Source organism: Molossus molossus, unplaced genomic scaffold (assembly GCF_014108415.1).
Source record: "Molossus molossus isolate mMolMol1 unplaced genomic scaffold, mMolMol1.p scaffold_m16_p_17, whole genome shotgun sequence".
NCBI classification, from domain to species: domain Eukaryota; kingdom Metazoa; phylum Chordata; class Mammalia; order Chiroptera; family Molossidae; genus Molossus; species Molossus molossus.
In genome coordinates, this window is record NW_023425352.1 from 60,153,332 (window position 1) to 60,169,655 (window position 16,324).

The 16,324-nt window shown below is 50.3% G+C and overlaps 1 protein-coding gene across 2 annotated transcripts in view; it reads left to right on the top strand.

Moving 5' to 3' along the window:
• ANXA11 (annexin A11) overlaps nucleotides 1-16,324 on the top strand; it is a 43,634-nt gene that overhangs the window by 12,912 nt on the left and 14,398 nt on the right. For both annotated transcript variants that reach the window (XM_036265104.1, XM_036265105.1), the window contains exons 2-4: nucleotides 12,005-12,067; nucleotides 14,039-14,151; nucleotides 15,241-15,687. In XM_036265104.1, coding sequence (XP_036120997.1) covers nucleotides 12,013-12,067; nucleotides 14,039-14,151; nucleotides 15,241-15,687 — 615 coding nt within the window. In that variant the 5' untranslated portion in view covers nucleotides 12,005-12,012. The remainder of the gene's footprint in view (nucleotides 1-12,004; nucleotides 12,068-14,038; nucleotides 14,152-15,240; nucleotides 15,688-16,324) is intronic.

Genomic DNA, 16,324 nt, shown 5'->3' on the forward strand with positions numbered 1-16,324 from the left:
TCTGTGGGGGTGGGGGATTGAAAGGGCCGGTGTGACAGATTACTTATTATGGGTGTTTGACAGGAAGTTCCAGACTAGTTGATTACGATTGTGTTCTGCTCCTGGCTCAGACGTTTGGGACGTCATCCTGTGTGCTGAAAGGCTGCGCATTCCTAGGTTTCAAACCCTCCCCCCATCGGGGAGTGAATGGGGGACAACCAGTTGATGTTTCTCTCTCTCCCCATTCCTCTCTTTGAAGTCAGTAAACATAAACATGTCCTTGAGTGAGGATTAAAAAAAAAATGATGTTTTTGGGAAAGGTTGTCAGGTATTAAATCTAGGTTTGGTATCATGGGCTTTTAGCAAGAGTGGTGCCATTTGGGGCCTGTGTCTGTTTTCTTCATGCTGGCTTATTTCACTTAGTGTCATGATGAGACCAGACAACTAATGGGTCCAGGCCACCTGTCACTACTTGAGCCAATTAAGCAGAGACAAGGCTGAAGCCTGTAGGAGCGTTTATTCCAATGTTGCCGGCAGTATAGAGAGCAGTGGGTCACCTTGTAAAATCTGCCCCCTCTCACTTGCCAGCTGCTTTTAAAGGGTAGAGAAACGAGGACAGGCAAGGGGGAAGGAATGAGGGGGGTGGGGTGGGATTGTAAAAGGTTTCAGGCAAGAGGAAGGAATGTGGGCTGGGGGCTGCAGGGACTGGTCACCAGTGAGTCACAGTCACGGGTCCAGGGTCCAGGGTCCAGTGTTCAGATAGATAATCAGGCTGTTAATCTTTCCGTGAGCTCTGGCAGTCCCCGTGTCCTCAGATTAGGAGAGTGGACAGCATTCCTGAGGTGAGCTCCCGAGGGGCACACCTCCCAGCCAGGTCGGAGTGGGCTCTTCTCTAATCAGAACAAAGCGACCATGGTGAAGGGTGATTACCATTTCTTATAACTATGGCTAGTGTGCCACTATGATTAGTTCTCTATTCTATTATTCTCTCCTGCCCCTTTCAGTGATGTTGTAGCTTACGTCAGAATTTCTTCCTCTGTAAGGCCGAATAATATTCTATGTATATACCATATTTTGTTTACCTGTTCATCTGTTGGTGGACATTTGGGTTGTTTTCACACTTTGACTGTTGTAAATGTCAACGTAAGAAATGTACAAACCTGTAGAGAACGGTTATGAGTTTATTTGAGCCAAACTAATCACAGTTGCTGGGAAGAAAACTCAACGAAATGAGAAAATGCTCTGGAGAAAGGCAGTTTTTCAGCGTCTTTTATACATGAGAATCAGAGGAGGAGGCGTGAGGAGGGGTACATGAAATCCACTGGTGATAGATTAGGGGGGCAGGAGAAAGCAAAGTGGGGACATCTCTGAGACTGAATAAAGAGTAAAATGGAGAGACACACTTTTCCCCCTTTTTTTTCTTTTTCTTCTACACACATACTTCTTTTACACTGGTGGGTGCAGGATAGTTAACAAGGAATACAGCACATAAAGATGGTATTTGAGGAAAACATAACAGCGAGAGATTCTGTAGTTTTATACTTCAGTGTGAGGGGTCCAGAAAAAGGGAATTACTCAGACATTCCAACGGTATGTTGTCTTAGATGCAAAAAGACAGGCTTGCTTACAGGGAAAGATTCTGGCCCTGGCTCATTTGGGTAGAGCTTGTCCCAATACGCCAAGATTTCGGGTTTGATCTCCAGTCACGGCACATACAAGAGTCAACCAATGGAAGCATAAATAAGTGGAACAACAAATCAATGATTCCCTCTCTCCCCCCCCCAACCCCTCTAAAATTAATAAATAAAAATTTAAAAGTAAAGATTGACCTTTGTCAAAGAAGCTACAGGCCTAGGACATGACCACCCACCAGGACTTGTGTCAGTCAGGAATTGTTATGTTCAGACCATCTTGTGTGGTTACTTTCGGTCTCTGACTTTGTAAGGCCGCCATGCAGACCTCCCCTGAGCTTGTCAGTTTAGTATGTGGCCCCTTTTTTGTCCATGTGACTAATACTGCCATGTTTGAGTCCCTGCGTTCAGTTGTTTTGGGTAAATGCCCACAAGTGGAGTTGCTGGGTCACATGTTAATTTGTGAGGAACCGCCCTTCTGTTTGCCACAGTGGTTTTCCCACATGACCTTTTTGTCTTCCAGTTCTGTCTCATGGGTCTCACAGTGCTTGTTGGCAGGGCTGTGTGTTTTCTGGAGGCTGTAGAGGGGAATCTGTTTGCCTGTCTTTTCCAGCGAGGCCATCTGCATTCCTTGGCACGTGACCCCCTTCCTTTATGGATGGAATACCTCTCACCCTTCTCTTTTCATCATGAATTTCTCCTCATTCTTTCTTTTCATCCTTAACACAGCCAGGGAAGGACTCATGTAATTAGATTGGACCCACCTGGATAATCTCCCCATTTCGAGGTTAGTAACATCTGCAAAGTAACTTGTCATATAAGGTAACAGAGTCACAGGTTCTGGGGATCAGGGTGGGGACTGTCTGTTTGGAGTATGTTTGAAGGACCTAATCAAGGAATCTGATGATGCCTTGATCTTGGGCTTTCAAAAGTCTTCCCCTCTCCCCCTTCCCCTTCTCAACATTGCCCTGACTGCTCCCTGCCCCTAGTGCAGAGCCTGTCCCTCTTTAGCCATTTGGGGGAGAACAGCACTGGGTGAGCTGGTCACAGTGAGGAGAATTGTCCAAACTTGACAAAGGTCTTTCCTGTTCTCGCTTCAGTCAGTCTTCTTAGTAACTCCGAGGCAGGAGATAGCGTGAAGTCCAGAGAGGTGAAGTCAGTGCAAGTCACTTTGCAAGTGGTGGTGCTAGGACCCAAACCCTGGCTGCCAGGCTTGTAATGCTTCTCAGGGATGTCGACGTAAGAAAAGTCCAAGCCTGTAGAGAATTTTAATAAAAATGTATTTGAGCCTGGAAGCAAGATCTGAACAGACTGAGACAAATGCTTCTGAGAATAACATAACAGTTTGCTGCTGCTGCTGCTTACACGCATTGGAGATTAAGGCAGGTCACCTGAAGGTGGTAGGAAGCAATTTGGGGTTGGGATTACAGAGTAAATTAAGACTACTGAGGTGTAGTTAAAAGGTGTGTTAACTTAGATTAGGGGTGAGGAATGTCCGCCCCGCCGTATAAAGCCTGAAAAATCAATACCAGCTAACATCACACACCTCACCAAATTAGCCTGACCAAATACAGCAGGCTAATTTTTAAGTTGACAATTTTGTATGGCCCACAAATGATATAAATATTCAAATGGCCTTTGGCAGAAAAAAGGTTCCCCACCCCAGACTTAGATGCACATAAACAATAGACACATTTGCTTAAGGCAAAAATAAACTTTTTGTTATATACCTGGGTAATGACTACCCACCATGGCCTGCCCCATTAGGAATTTATGATCAGATCACCCTATGTGGTTACTTTTCATAGAACCCCTTTTTTGTCTACAGGGAATAAGTTAAAATTAACTTGAGTATCTACTATATGCTAATAAGCTACATGGTGGAAAGCTTCCTATGTGTGTATCAGTGCATCAGAACCTCACAGCCACATAGTAAGATGGCTGTATTTTCCCCAGTTTTATAGGTAAGGAGAAAGACTCAAAGAGGTGAAGAGACATGCCTAAGGTCACACAGCCAGCAAGCGGTAGAGCTGGAATTGGAATCATTGTCGTTGGCTGCAAACCCTGTATGTTGCTCCGGTTCCCCAGCAGCAGTTAGAAGATGATGTCAGATCTGTGGCTGTGGGTGAAATTCATACAGCAGAGCCGAGGAGTCTCTTGTGACAGCCCTGTGATGTTTGTGGCTGTTGAGGGGGAGTGTGGGTTGTGTGAAGATGGGGAACTGGTTTAGAGTACGGAAGAGAGTAATTGGGGGTTGTAGAAGGACCTGCAGAGATTCTGGAGTGGGACATTCTGAGACCCAGTGTTGGTGCTGCTTGACTGTGTGATCTGGGATGAACTACTCAGCTTCCCCTTTCCCCACCTGGACGAGGGAAGGGTTCAGAGAAGGAGCTCCCCAAGTTCCCTTCTGCCTCAGCCGGAAGCATTGTGTTGTACAGATATAACTGCTGTGGGGCTTGGGGTGCGTGTCACCCCTGTGGGCCAAGGTGATCATGGAGGAACGGCACTTGGGTTGGACTTTGCAGGAAATGGAGAGACTTGAGAGCTAAGTCGGGGAGACAAGGGGGGTTCAGACACTTCTGGGACTTGTGCTTGATTAACATCTTTGGATCCCTCCTACTTTGTTTCCCAGGCTGGTTCTGGGAGGAGCCTGTTCTGACCAAGTGGTGTAATTGGGAGCAGCCTCCCCAACCGGAAGTGGTGAAAGAGACACAGGTCTGTTTCCCCAGCCTGCAATGCACTTAGAAACACAGCCCATAATCCCCCCCCACCTTTTTTTTTTTTGAGGGGGAGGAGGTATTTCCTTTTGTTCTGATCATACCTTGAACTTAGACTTGAGTGAAGGGGGTTTTTTTTGCTGCCACTGTCATAAGAACCATGGTGCCTATAAGGACTGCAGCCTGAGCCCCATCACATCCTGGGTCTAAGTTTCAGCCAGATACTATTGACACCATATCTGGGTTCACCTTCCTCTGCTGCCTGCTGTCCACTCCTTCGAAGTCCCGAATTGGGGTTGGCCTTTGACTAAGTGATGGCTATTCCAGAAACTCGTTTAGTGTGGGCAGGTGTCAAGGGGACTTTCCCCATGAACAGGAATGAGCTACGTTTGCCGGAGAGCTGTGTTGTGCAGGGAGGGGTTGGTAGAGAGACCTCATGTACACCTCATCTTGGTGCCTGTAAAAATGGTCCTTCCTGCCTTGTTTCCTCCCCTTCTCAGTTCCAGGGACCTGGTCTGGAAAGGCAGCTGAGAGGAGAGAAAATGATGTCTGTCAGGGAGGGGGCCGCAGAGTGGAGGTATATAGCCTTCGCTTGGTGTTTGCGAGGGATTGGACACCAAAATCCAAGGATGCTCAAGTCACTTACGTAAAATGGAATAGTGTTTGCATATAACCTATGCACATCTGCCGTGTGCTTTAAATCATCTAGATTACTTAAAAGACATAACAGTGTAAATGCTGTCTAACAGCAATATAGCTGTTATGCTATATTGTTTAGGGATCAACTTTCTGGAATTTCTTTTTCAAATATTTCTGATGGATGGTTGGTTGAATCGGCAGATATGGAGGGCCGGCTGTACTGACACCTGGCTCCCGGGTGCCCCCAGAGCTGGACCTTGGTGCATGCCAAGGCCGTTTCCTCCAGTCCCTCTTTCCAAGCGGGTTTCTTCTCCAACAAGCCTTTTCAAAGGTACCTCCCCGTCCCCCACAACCTTCCCAGTTTTGCTTCCTGCCCTTCCCCATTCCTGGAGCTTGCACTAGGCCCTGGTCACCCAGGCATGCAGAGGGAATGGAAAGAAATCATTGCCAATTTCCTCTTGGTGATTTCTCCTTGGGGAGATTGGAAAATCCAGCACAGCCATTCACAGGACCTGCTGCTGCAGGGCTGGGCCTGGTGTGAGAGAAGGAACCTGCAGGCTTCTCTCCATTTCCCCTTCCTCTGCCCTCATACTGTGCTGGCTCTCCCACCTCCTGTTACTCTCCCACCCACCCTCCCTGCCCCCACATTCCTCATCCAGAGTGTTATCACACGGGCCAGGGTCCTCCCCTGGGACCCTCTAATCCTGTCTACTGTTTTCTATAAGGGAAATTGATAGAATGGGAGGTTAAGTGATAAGAGAACATTTGACATTAAACTGTTACCATCCACATTTTACAGATATGGAAAACAGAGGCCCAGAGAGGTTAAGTATAGGCTCATATGCCTAGTAAGGAGCAGAACTAAAATTTGAACTTGGGCAGTCTGGCTTCAGAGTTCATGCTCTTACACCACCTTTGCTGCCTTCAGTAAAGTACCGGGGTACGTGAAACCTGACATCCTGATTCCTAATCTCTTGCTGTTCCGTCACTCAGTGTTTTTTAACATTTCACTCTTTGAAATACTAATTTCTGGGTGGGTGGGTTCTGAGAAGAAGTAGAGCGTGGGGTGAAGGCCCTGGGCTTTGGAGCCCGACTGCCTGGGTTTGGATTCTGGCTCAGTTATTTACCAGCTGTAGCCTTATGCAAGTTACATGATTTCTGTTTCCTTATCTCTAATGTAGGGATCATAATCTTTGTTTTATAGCGTTGTTGTAAAGTTAAATTCCTTATAAAGCACTTCACACAGTGTGTATAGTACATACCAAGTATTCAATAAATGTTAACTATTATTGCATAAAAATTTTGGGAAATTTGCCCTGGCCAATGTGGTGTTCAGTGGTTAAAGCATCAGCCCTCGGACTAAAAGGTCTCGGGTTTGATTCCTGGTCAAGGACATGTACCTGGGTTGCAGGTTCGATCTCCCACCCTGGTTGGGCATGTGCGGGAGGCAACCAACTGATCAATGTGTCTCTCTCACATCAATATTTCTCTCTCTTTCCTCCCACCCCCTTTTCCTCCTTCCCTTCCACTCTTTAAAAAAAAAAAAAAAATCAATGGAAAAAATATCCTCAGGTGAGGATTAACGAAAACCGTTTGGGAAATTTGGGGTTGAAGTTAAGCCAGCTCCTTTGTTACAGGCCTTGTCAGAGCCTTTGTTATGCTGTTGTGAATTGGCACTCTCCTGGAAGGGGATGTAGTAGGTAGCATTTTCCAAAGATTTTGGACAACTAATTTCTCTCCTTTTTTTAAACTAGGTATCTGATAAATTCTCAACTTGCAGGATATTAAGTTGGTGTCAGAGAACCTGGTTCAGGAAGCACTGAGCTGTGTACATCATGTAACTTGTTTCTGCTTGGCAAGACTGGGCTGGAGATGGGGGTGCAGGTTAGATCTGAGACAGACTTTGAATGACTGCATGTGGCAGAACTTGGGCTACACCTGGCCTCCCTTCTTCCCTCCCCTTAGGTATGGGGAGAAGGGAGTGATGTGAGATGAGGGTCCTGAGGATTTTTGGAACCTCCCGACCATGAGGAATGGCCTTGGCCAACCCCAGTTCAAAGCACAGTTTCTGCACTGTCTTCCTAGTGCCTTTGGAGGAGAGGTTTTAAAGTAGGTCACCAAGGGTAGGACCAGCTGGCCCACCAAACAAGGCAGCCTTGCTCAGGTTGAAATGCTCAGGTTTTGCAGCTTGATTTTTGTAGCACTGTTAGGGGAAGGAAGGCAGCTCTGCTCTCAGCAGGCCGAGTTCTAGCATGTGTTTGTGACGCCACGTCCCTGGTGCATTTTAGCTACAAAACCGAGGGGGCTGGAAACTAGGGAGTCTTCAAGATCCCTCCCAGTGTGGACATTTTGGGAGTCTATAAATCGAGGATTGCGCTGAAAACCTAAAGAGGTCTCTCCTTCAGGAGTCCAAAATCCAGTGGAAGGAAGAGCCCTGAAAAGGGAAGTCTCTTGTCACACCCATGGGACAGTGAGGGCTATGGAGATAAGGGCCTGGCTCTAGGTCATACTCCTGGAGACCCTTTTGCATGGGAGATTCTTGGAACTGAACTACCTTAAATAGATGTTTCTGTCTTGCTTTGGGCCCCATTCACAGACTGCTCTGGGTTGTTGCCTCCCACTGTCCAGTGCAGGACCTGGGGAGGAATGTCCAGTGCTCCAGATGGTGTATAGAGGCCAGGAGCCGCTCAGACCAGCTGAGGGCTGGCTAACTTCATCTCCCCAGCAGCACCAGGAGGTCAGCCAAGTAGGAACGTGGATGACTAATTACACTGAGCCTAATTACAGCAGCTTTATACTGAAGGGAGGAGCCCTGACCGGGAATTGAACTGACTACCTCAGTTCAACCACTGAGCCACACTGGCCGGGCTATAATTTACTTTTAGAGCAATTTTAGTTTCATAGCAAAATTGAGTGGAAGTGCAGGTTTTTCATATGCTCCTGCCCTCACATGTATAGTCTTCCATCTCTCCTTTTTTTTACGTGTCCCTGAAAGGCAGGACATGAGGTGCAGAGTCCTTCCATGTCTCCATCTTGAGTTGTTGGGTGGGGGGAGTGAGGTTCTCCTTGTTCTGGGTGATTCTGCCTCTTATCCCAACATAGCATTTCAAGATTCCTGTGTTTGGGGACTCTGTCTAGTGCCCTTATAGAGCCCTTGAAATTTAATGGTATACTAGTGTGCGTATACACAGCTTTAGGGAACAATCTTTTTACGGTCCCTGAGTCCCCTAGCGCAGTGAGGTTGGGTTCTGATGGAATCCAGGGAAACCCAGGCTCTGGTGCTTTTTCTCAGAGGCAGCTGCTGAGAATTAAAGCCAGAAAATGTCCAAGTACCTTAAAGGATGCCTGTTTCCCACCTAGACTGTGGAGCACAGGATCACTGGGGATGAGGATGGGGATAGGGGATGTGCTCTGTTTTGTGGTTCAGTTAGGTGACCAGATAGCTGGTGAATACCTGAACCCTGAACCCACTGTTGTGTAGCTGGGGGTGGTCAGTAGTGACAGTTCAGAAGTGTCCGCCCTTGGCCCTTTCTGTATCAGTGGATATAAAATAAAGCTGAGAGAGCACACTGAGATGTGTGATGTTGGTCACAATCCCAGGAGATCTCAATAGGCTAGAGTTCTGGGCAGAAGGCAAGGGAGGAATTTAACGGGAATCTGCCTCAGGTCCCATCATCCAGAACACCCAGGTGTTACCAGTACAGAGACGTGGGAGGAGGAAGGGGTAGTCTCACCCTGCACTCTCCAGACCACATCTCAGGCCTCTGGAGAAACTCGGAGAAAAAGAAGGGAGTGGGTCATGGAATTGAAACTATTTCAGACAGGAAATGGTGAGAAAATTACTGTTCTTTCAGGAGGGGAAGATTGGAGGTCTCTTGGGGGGAGAGGGAGACCCAGAGACAAGGACTGTTGAGGAATTCGACACAGCCTGTGGGGCACTCTTGGGCAGAGTTCATTGCCAGGGGACAGATTCTCACTCTTGCTGAGAACCCTGAAGCCCTGGTGGGAATGAACATGTCATGTTGGAGGCAGGCTGAGGCTGGCCTGTGGTCCTGCCCCAGGCAGGGAACACCCAGGAGGGGAACACCAGTGTTATATTTACATAATGCTAACCCCAGGTTCAGAGTGGGGCTGTCTCAGACTGAATGGACCCTGTGTCTGTATCTTGCCAGAACAGCCAGCTGCACCTCCAGCGAGCTCAGAAATCCCCACCTGAATTGGGTCTTTTTAAAGTTGTTGTTTTTTTAAATTCTCATCCGAGGACATTTTTTCTATTTTTTGTTCAGGTAGAGTGGGAGGGGGAGAGAGAGAGAAACATCCACGTGAAAGGGACACATCGAGTGGTTGCCACCCACACGACCCAACCAGGGCCAGGGACAAACTGCAACTGAGGTACGCGCCCTTAGCGAGAACCAAACCCAGGTCACTCTGGACCGCAGGCCGACACTCTAACTGCTAAGCCAAACTGGCCAAGGCTAAAGTTGTTTTTAATAGGCAATCCTTACATGGCGAAAATGCAGATATAAATAGTAAGCTTCATTTCTGTCCCCACTTTTCTTTCTCCAAAGGTAACCAGTGTTACCTAGTTTCTTGTTTATTGTTCCAGGGAGGGTATCTCTGTGCATGTGTATATATACATAACACACTACTAAGTTTGTATGTTTATGCTTTCTTTTAAAAAATATTTGCCTTTTACTATACCTTGATTAGTAATGATGATTATTTCATATCCCCATATATAGAGCTGGCTAACTCTAAAAATAGCTACAGAGTATTCATCGAATGGCTCCATTGTGATTTATTTAGGAGTTTGTTGTATCAAATCCTTGTGTGGATGTCATCTCACACAGGTGTCAGTGTGTCTTCAAAATGTTTCCAGGAGTTGAGTTTCTTGGTCAAAGAGTGTTGTTTTAATTTGACATCTCTGTATTTTTAATTGGTGATTCTCAGCATATTAGTGAGGGTGAACATCTTTGTTCCTTCTCTGTAATCGCCTATTCACATCATTAGAGTTTTTTCTAGTGAGTATTGCTCTTTTTCTTATGGTAAAACATTTTTCATAAGTTTGTCATTTCCTTTGTCTTTATGTTGTTTTCCTTATTTGTTTCTTATCATGCAGAACATTAATTTTATGTCTTTGGGGTCTTACATTTAAATCTTTGGCCTGCCTGAAATTTATTTTGGGGTAGGGAACAGGGTAGTATTTGCTTTATTTCCTCTGCCACTTGGTACCTTTGCCTCATTGGTCTGGGGGGAGATGAGGTGTGGACAGGGGTCTTTGCCTCATTGGTCTGGGGGAGACGAGGCATGTACAGGGGTCTTTGGTGCCCAAAGCTTCTATGTCGCGGTGGTCCCAGAGAGAAGGGTATCAGGAACACATCGCAGCTCACCCTGTTTTCTCGTGGAGGATCTCCTCTCTCCTATCAGAAGGTTCCTGGCTCACCCATCCTTCAGATCCCCTGGATCTGTCCACACCAGCGAGGGTTCTGGCAGAAGGGTCAAGCTGAGGGCAGACAGGGAGGGCTTTGTGCTGACGGCTCACCAGCCACAGGGAGATGAATCAGCCTTAGGGCAGCCCCATTGGGGTCTTGACCATCACACTACAGTGCACAAGGAAAAGGGTCTTTGGTCTTCGCCACTGGCAGCCAGTTCTACCTCTCTCCAAGGTTACTTGGCCATCAGCTGGCCTCCATTGTTTTGCCTATAGTCACCTCTGGGCCCACTGACCAAAATGACCTCACCTATAGGGCTAAGAACTAGGCCTGCACCTGCTGTGAAAACTGCATTCCCAGTTTTCCAACATAGCTAAGAACTAGAATCTTGTAGGTAGATAGCAGCTTCTAGAGCAGTATTTCTCAAGGGGGAGCCCTGGACCAGCAGCATCTGGGAACTTGTGAGAAATGCAAATTCTGGTCCTACTAACACAGACTCTGTGGGTGGGGCCCATTGTGTTGAACAAGCCCTGCAGGTAGTTCTCTGGTGCACAGCAGTTTGAGAACCAGTGGCTTGTGCTGGCCAGGAGCCCAGCAAGCAAGGAGCTGCTCACTGGGGCCAGCAGGTGTGCTTGCTGAGGAGCCTGCAGGTTTCCTCTCACTCCCTCACCTGCCATTGGGCGCCCCTGCAAACTGCCCAGCCACTGATCAGCAAGAGTAGGCAGATTGGATGACAGTCTGAGTGGCTGATGGCAAGGCAGATCTGTATTGCTCCTGGGCAGCTTAATTGGCACGGGGCATGGCAGAGGGGTCTGTATGCAAAGGCACTTTGTGAAAGCAAGTATTCCCGTCCAGCGCCAGCAGGCAACAGCCCCAGTTTCCAGGCCTGCTTCCTTACCTTACTGCTGGTCTGCACGTTGCTTCCCCTTTCTGAGCTGCAAGTGCCTTCTCTTAGAAACAGCATGGCGCTGCCTTACTTGCCTGATTCCAGATCCTGGATCAGATGAGCCCTCCCGAGGGCCCTTCTTGTTTCTGGGAACAGTGATTCCACGCCAGATTCCCTGCAGGAGGGACCAGAGGTTAGAGAATGAAGGTGAAGCCTGGGGCAGATCCTGTCTGGGGGCCACTGTGAGAGCTTGGGGTCTGTAGGTTGGGCACAGGGACATGGGTTCTGGTCTCCTGTTGGATGGATGGTGATAAGCACACTGGAAGATACAGACAAACAGACCTGGACCCTGGAGAAGGAGGCAACACACCCTGTTGAGGTGGGAGAATGTCTCCCGCACACACGCAGCCTCCCTGGTCAGGAGAGGTGGGAGTGAAGCTTGGGTGAGAAAGGTTCTCAAGGAAACCCACTCCTCGTAGGTGGCGAGTCCTACAGTGGTGGGTGTGGGCCTGAACCTGGCCCTGAAGATGCGCGGCCCCTCTTGCTATTTCTAGCTGGAGGCCCTGGCAAGTCAAGGGTAAACTTGTTGCCACATTCCAGCCTGGTGCAATTTCTCCTGTGGGGGCCTTGCTTAAGTGTGTTGCTGTTCTCTGGAGGTGCTGCTGGTGAGGCTAGTGGGAGCTCCTGGCAGAACCTGAGCAGCTGTTTTCTTCCTTTCAGATCTGACCATGAGCTACCCAGGCTATCCCCCGCCCACAGGTGGCTACCCCCCGGTTGCACCAGGTAAGAGGGTGAGGGGGGATGCCCTCTCAGCTCCATGGCCAGGAGTGGAGGGGAGGAGTAAGATTGCTTTCCGGTCGTGTCCTCACTCTCATTGTCCCCCACATGTAGCCAGGTGGGGTGGTGCCAGAGGAGAGCCCGGACCCTGAGGCCAGGCGGGCCTGAGCTGGAAGCTGCCCCTGGAAGGCCAGGCCAGGTCTCCCGACTTATTAGCCGATAGCAGCGGCTCAGTTTCCTCCTTTGCAAATGGCTTCATGGATCTCTCCCTCACTGGGCTGTCGAGCTGCTGATAAGACAGCCAGGTAGAGCGTCTGGCACTGTGTCCTCCAAGCACTGTTCGTGACTTGTCACTTCTACCCGGTGTTCAGGGCGGGTGGTCTTTAAGGGTCAGGTGCTCCTGCTCTTCACACCTAGAAGCCATCTTCTCCAGCCTGGGCCCCTCCTGGGTTCCTGAAATGAGATTTGGCCCCCAGGGTAGGACAGGAAACTTGAGGTCTCCTGGAACAAGGGGGAGAGAGGGCACCACTCCAGCCTGGTCATCCTGAGGTTGCCTGAGTTGCGTTGCCCTCTCCCCCATGAGACCCCTGGAGGTGTTCATTTTCCTGGAGCTGAGGTTCTTCAGTCTGAGCACCGAGGGCCCCACAGGCCATTTGGGCCCACCCTCCCAATCAGCTGGTGAGGGACAGGCCCAGCGCTGGAAGGCAGCTCAGCCGTTGGCATTTCGCTCTGAACAAGCGCGTATCCAGATTTGCCAGCGCTGGCCTGAGTCCCCGCTCCCTAGTAGGAGTCCTGTCATGCGTGTCCTACCACTGCCACCTCTTTCTGCACCTGAACAGCAAGAGAGCAGGCAGGTGATTCCCAGAAGGCTCTGTCCTGAGTGCCCCAGGGCCCTTTTTTTTTTTTAATCCTCAGCCGAGGGCATTTTTTCGTTTTTTTGTTCAGATAGAGTGGGAGGGAGAGAGAGAGAGAGAGAAACATCAACATCAACGTGAAAGGGACCCATCGAGTGGTTGCCACCCTCACGACCCAACCAGGGCCGGGGACAAACTGCAACCGAGGTACGTGCCCTTAGCAGGAACCGAACCTGGGTCTCTCTAACCGCAGGCTGACACTCTAACCGCTGAGCCAAACCAGCCAGGGCCCCAGGGCCTTTTTGCTGCTGAGAACAGAAATGCCTCTAACAATCCTGCAGCCAGCACGATGACGCTAGCTGAGCTGCAGTAGTGCTTGTCATAGTGACAGCTGCCACGTAGGAGCTCATTGGGCACCCAGCTAAGTTCTCAGCTCAGCCGTTTGAAGCAAACACTCATTATCCCCCACTTGTCTGCAGAGGAAGTTGAACTTTCATGGTGGCACATACCCTGGTGCTGCTGGTTTCAGAGCTGGGCCTTTTCACTGGTCTTTCCCCACTGTCCCTCTTACAAGGATGCTGTCTGTGTTTTCCATGACTCGGGCCAATCTCCCTCCCTCCCTTCCAGCCTGCTTCTCCCTGTCTCTTGTAGACTTGCAGCCACAGTGGCAGCACCCCCACCTCCTGCCCTGTGCTTTTGCATCTCCCTGAATTCTTAATGCTCCCTGAGCTCACTGCTGTCATGGGCTCAGCATGTCCTGACTTCAGGACTTTAGTGTCCTAAAGTGACCTGTCCTGTGTCTGCACTCCCACTCCACCATGGTGAGCCCAGGGGGACAGGTCTGCTCTTGACCCTCAGTACCCCACAGAGGGGCTTGGGAATGTTTGCTGAACCACCCCTTCCTCCCTGGAAGGAGGGGAAGGCTCTTTCTTCTCTTCCTCTGGTAGTGGGATTGGGTTAGACTTCCTTGCCTGGGTGTTTTCCGTGTGGTCTATAGTGCTATCTCCGAGACCTTGCTTGGCCCCCCACCCCCATCCCACCCTGAGCCACCTGGGAGCTTGCTGTCTCTGCCTTTCCCTGTTGGGGAGCTGACCAGGGGTTAATGGCTTGGTGTTGCTTTCAGGTGGTGGTGCCTGGGGAGGTGCTGGCTACCCCCAGCCCAACATGCCCCCTATTGGGCTGGATAACGTGGCCAACTATGCAGGGCAGTTCAACCAGGACTACCTCTCAGGAATGGTGAGTCCAGCCCTCCTGGACCCGGGCCCACTCCTGCACGGCCAGAGGCATAACGGCTGCTGGCTTCCATGTGTCAGAGGTGTCTGTGTGTTACCTGTGGGTGCTGAGTGTATGAGGGGCATCTCAGGATGTGCGGGCTTTTGTCCGGGTTCTCACCTCCTCACTGTCCCTCTCTGTGTCTGCATTTGCCCACCTGTAAAATCATGGAAGGGAAATGCATTGGGCATGCAGTCTGGTAGGTCCTTTTCGGCTCTGCGGGATTGGGTAGGGTGGTGCCTTTATGGAATGCGTGTTGAGCTCATTCGGTGTGAGCTCAGAATAGGGTCAACGGGGAGGTGGGGGTGGGGACTTGTGGGGACGTGTGTTTACGTGCGTGTGCCATGTGCAAGTGTCCATCTGCATGTCCGTATGTGTGGATGGCTATTCTGGTTGGGTCTGGGAGCGGGTGCCTGGGAGTATGGACAGACATGCTACTTTTAGTTGTTGATTTACTTTTTTTTTTTTTTTGGTACGTACCCTTAGCGGGAACCGAACCCAGGACTCTCTGGTCCACAGGCCGACGCTCCAACCGCTGAGCCAAACCAGCCAGGGCTGATTTACTTTTACAATAGTATATTTTGTAATCTAAACAAATGTATGCACAGTGTAAACAGTGCAACCAATAGGCAGTCTGTGTAGTTTGTGCCCCATTCTGGGGCTGGGGGATATGTGAATAAAACAAACAGTCTGAGCCCTGGAGCACTTACTCCCCACTGGAAGGAAACAGGCAGTTGCCATACGTAAACCATGTGGTGCTAGAGCAAGTGTGGGGGCTTTGGGCACGAGAGCGGCTGGGGGTCAGCAGTGCAGGTGGGGTGCATGTGGGACGGCGTCAAGGTGTTGAGACTGCTTCAGGTCCCAGTGCAGCTCGTGGGCCCTGCTCAGCGCTCAGGGCAGGGAGAGAAGGGGGGGAAGGCTTCCTCGTCTCTTCTGGCTGTAGGATTGGGTTCGACTGCTCGCCTGGGTGTTTTCCATGTGGTCTGTAGTGCCGTCCCTGGGGCCCTGCTTGGCCTCCTCCTTAGGCTTAGGCTCTGCTTTGTGGACTTTCAGGCAGCCAACATGTCCGGGACGTTCGGAGGAGCCAACGTGCCAAACCTGTACCCTGGGGTCCCTGGGGGTGGTTACCCTCCTATCCCCCCTGGGGGTTTTGGGCAGCCTTCTACCACCCAGCAGCCTGTTCCTCCATATGGAATGTACCCACCCTCTGGAGGAAACCCACCATCTGGGATGCCTTCATACCCGCCATACCCAGGGGCCCCTGTGCCAGGTCAGCCCATGCCACCTCCTGGACAGCAGCCCCCAGGGTCCTACCCCGGGCAGCCACCAATGACATATCCTGGGCAGTCACCAATGCCACCTCCTGGGCAGCAGCCCCCAGGGGCCTACCCTGGGCAGTCACCAATGCCACCTCCTGGGCAGCAGCAACAGCAGCCAGTGCCAAGCTACCCAGGATACCAAGGGTCCGCAGCCATCACCCCTGCCGTGCCTCCGTCCCAGGTGAGTGCCAGCCCTGTGCTACCCTCAGTCCCAGATGAACTCCAAATGCCCAAGACGCGTGGCCATGTCCTCTGCCAGCAAGGCCAGGGAGGGCATGGGGGGCACAGGCCAGGGCTCAGCCCTTCAGCTATAACTTGTTTTAACAGTATCACTTTCTCACAGACTCCCCAGCCTTGGTTTGGGTTCCTGAGACCTCAGGAGCTGCCCTGTGTCTCCCAGTTTGGTTAGATGTTGTATGTGTGAGTTGGGTGTGAATGTCCTGGGTATTCTTCAGTACTCTGTTATTTATTTACTGCCTGGGCTCTGTGTTTTGTAAGAACCCTCACAGGCCACTGGGCTTAAGACTATGCCCCACAGCTCTGTCTTCAACTTCGGGATGTCCCCGCTCCCTGCTCCCTCCCAGCTGGCTTGAGAGGGTTTGTGACACTGCCTCTGGGTGGAGAAGATGGTGGTAGTTCCTTCAGAGCCGCCCCTCTCCACGTATTCCGGGGAGCAGCCATGTTTGCAGGGCCTAGAATTCACTGTCATGTTTCATGGCCAGGCCAGCAAAGTGCAAGGCTAGTGGTATGTGCTTGATGACTATTTTTAGACAGAGGTTCCCCTCTCCTCCCTGCCCCCACACATGCCCCCACTCCTC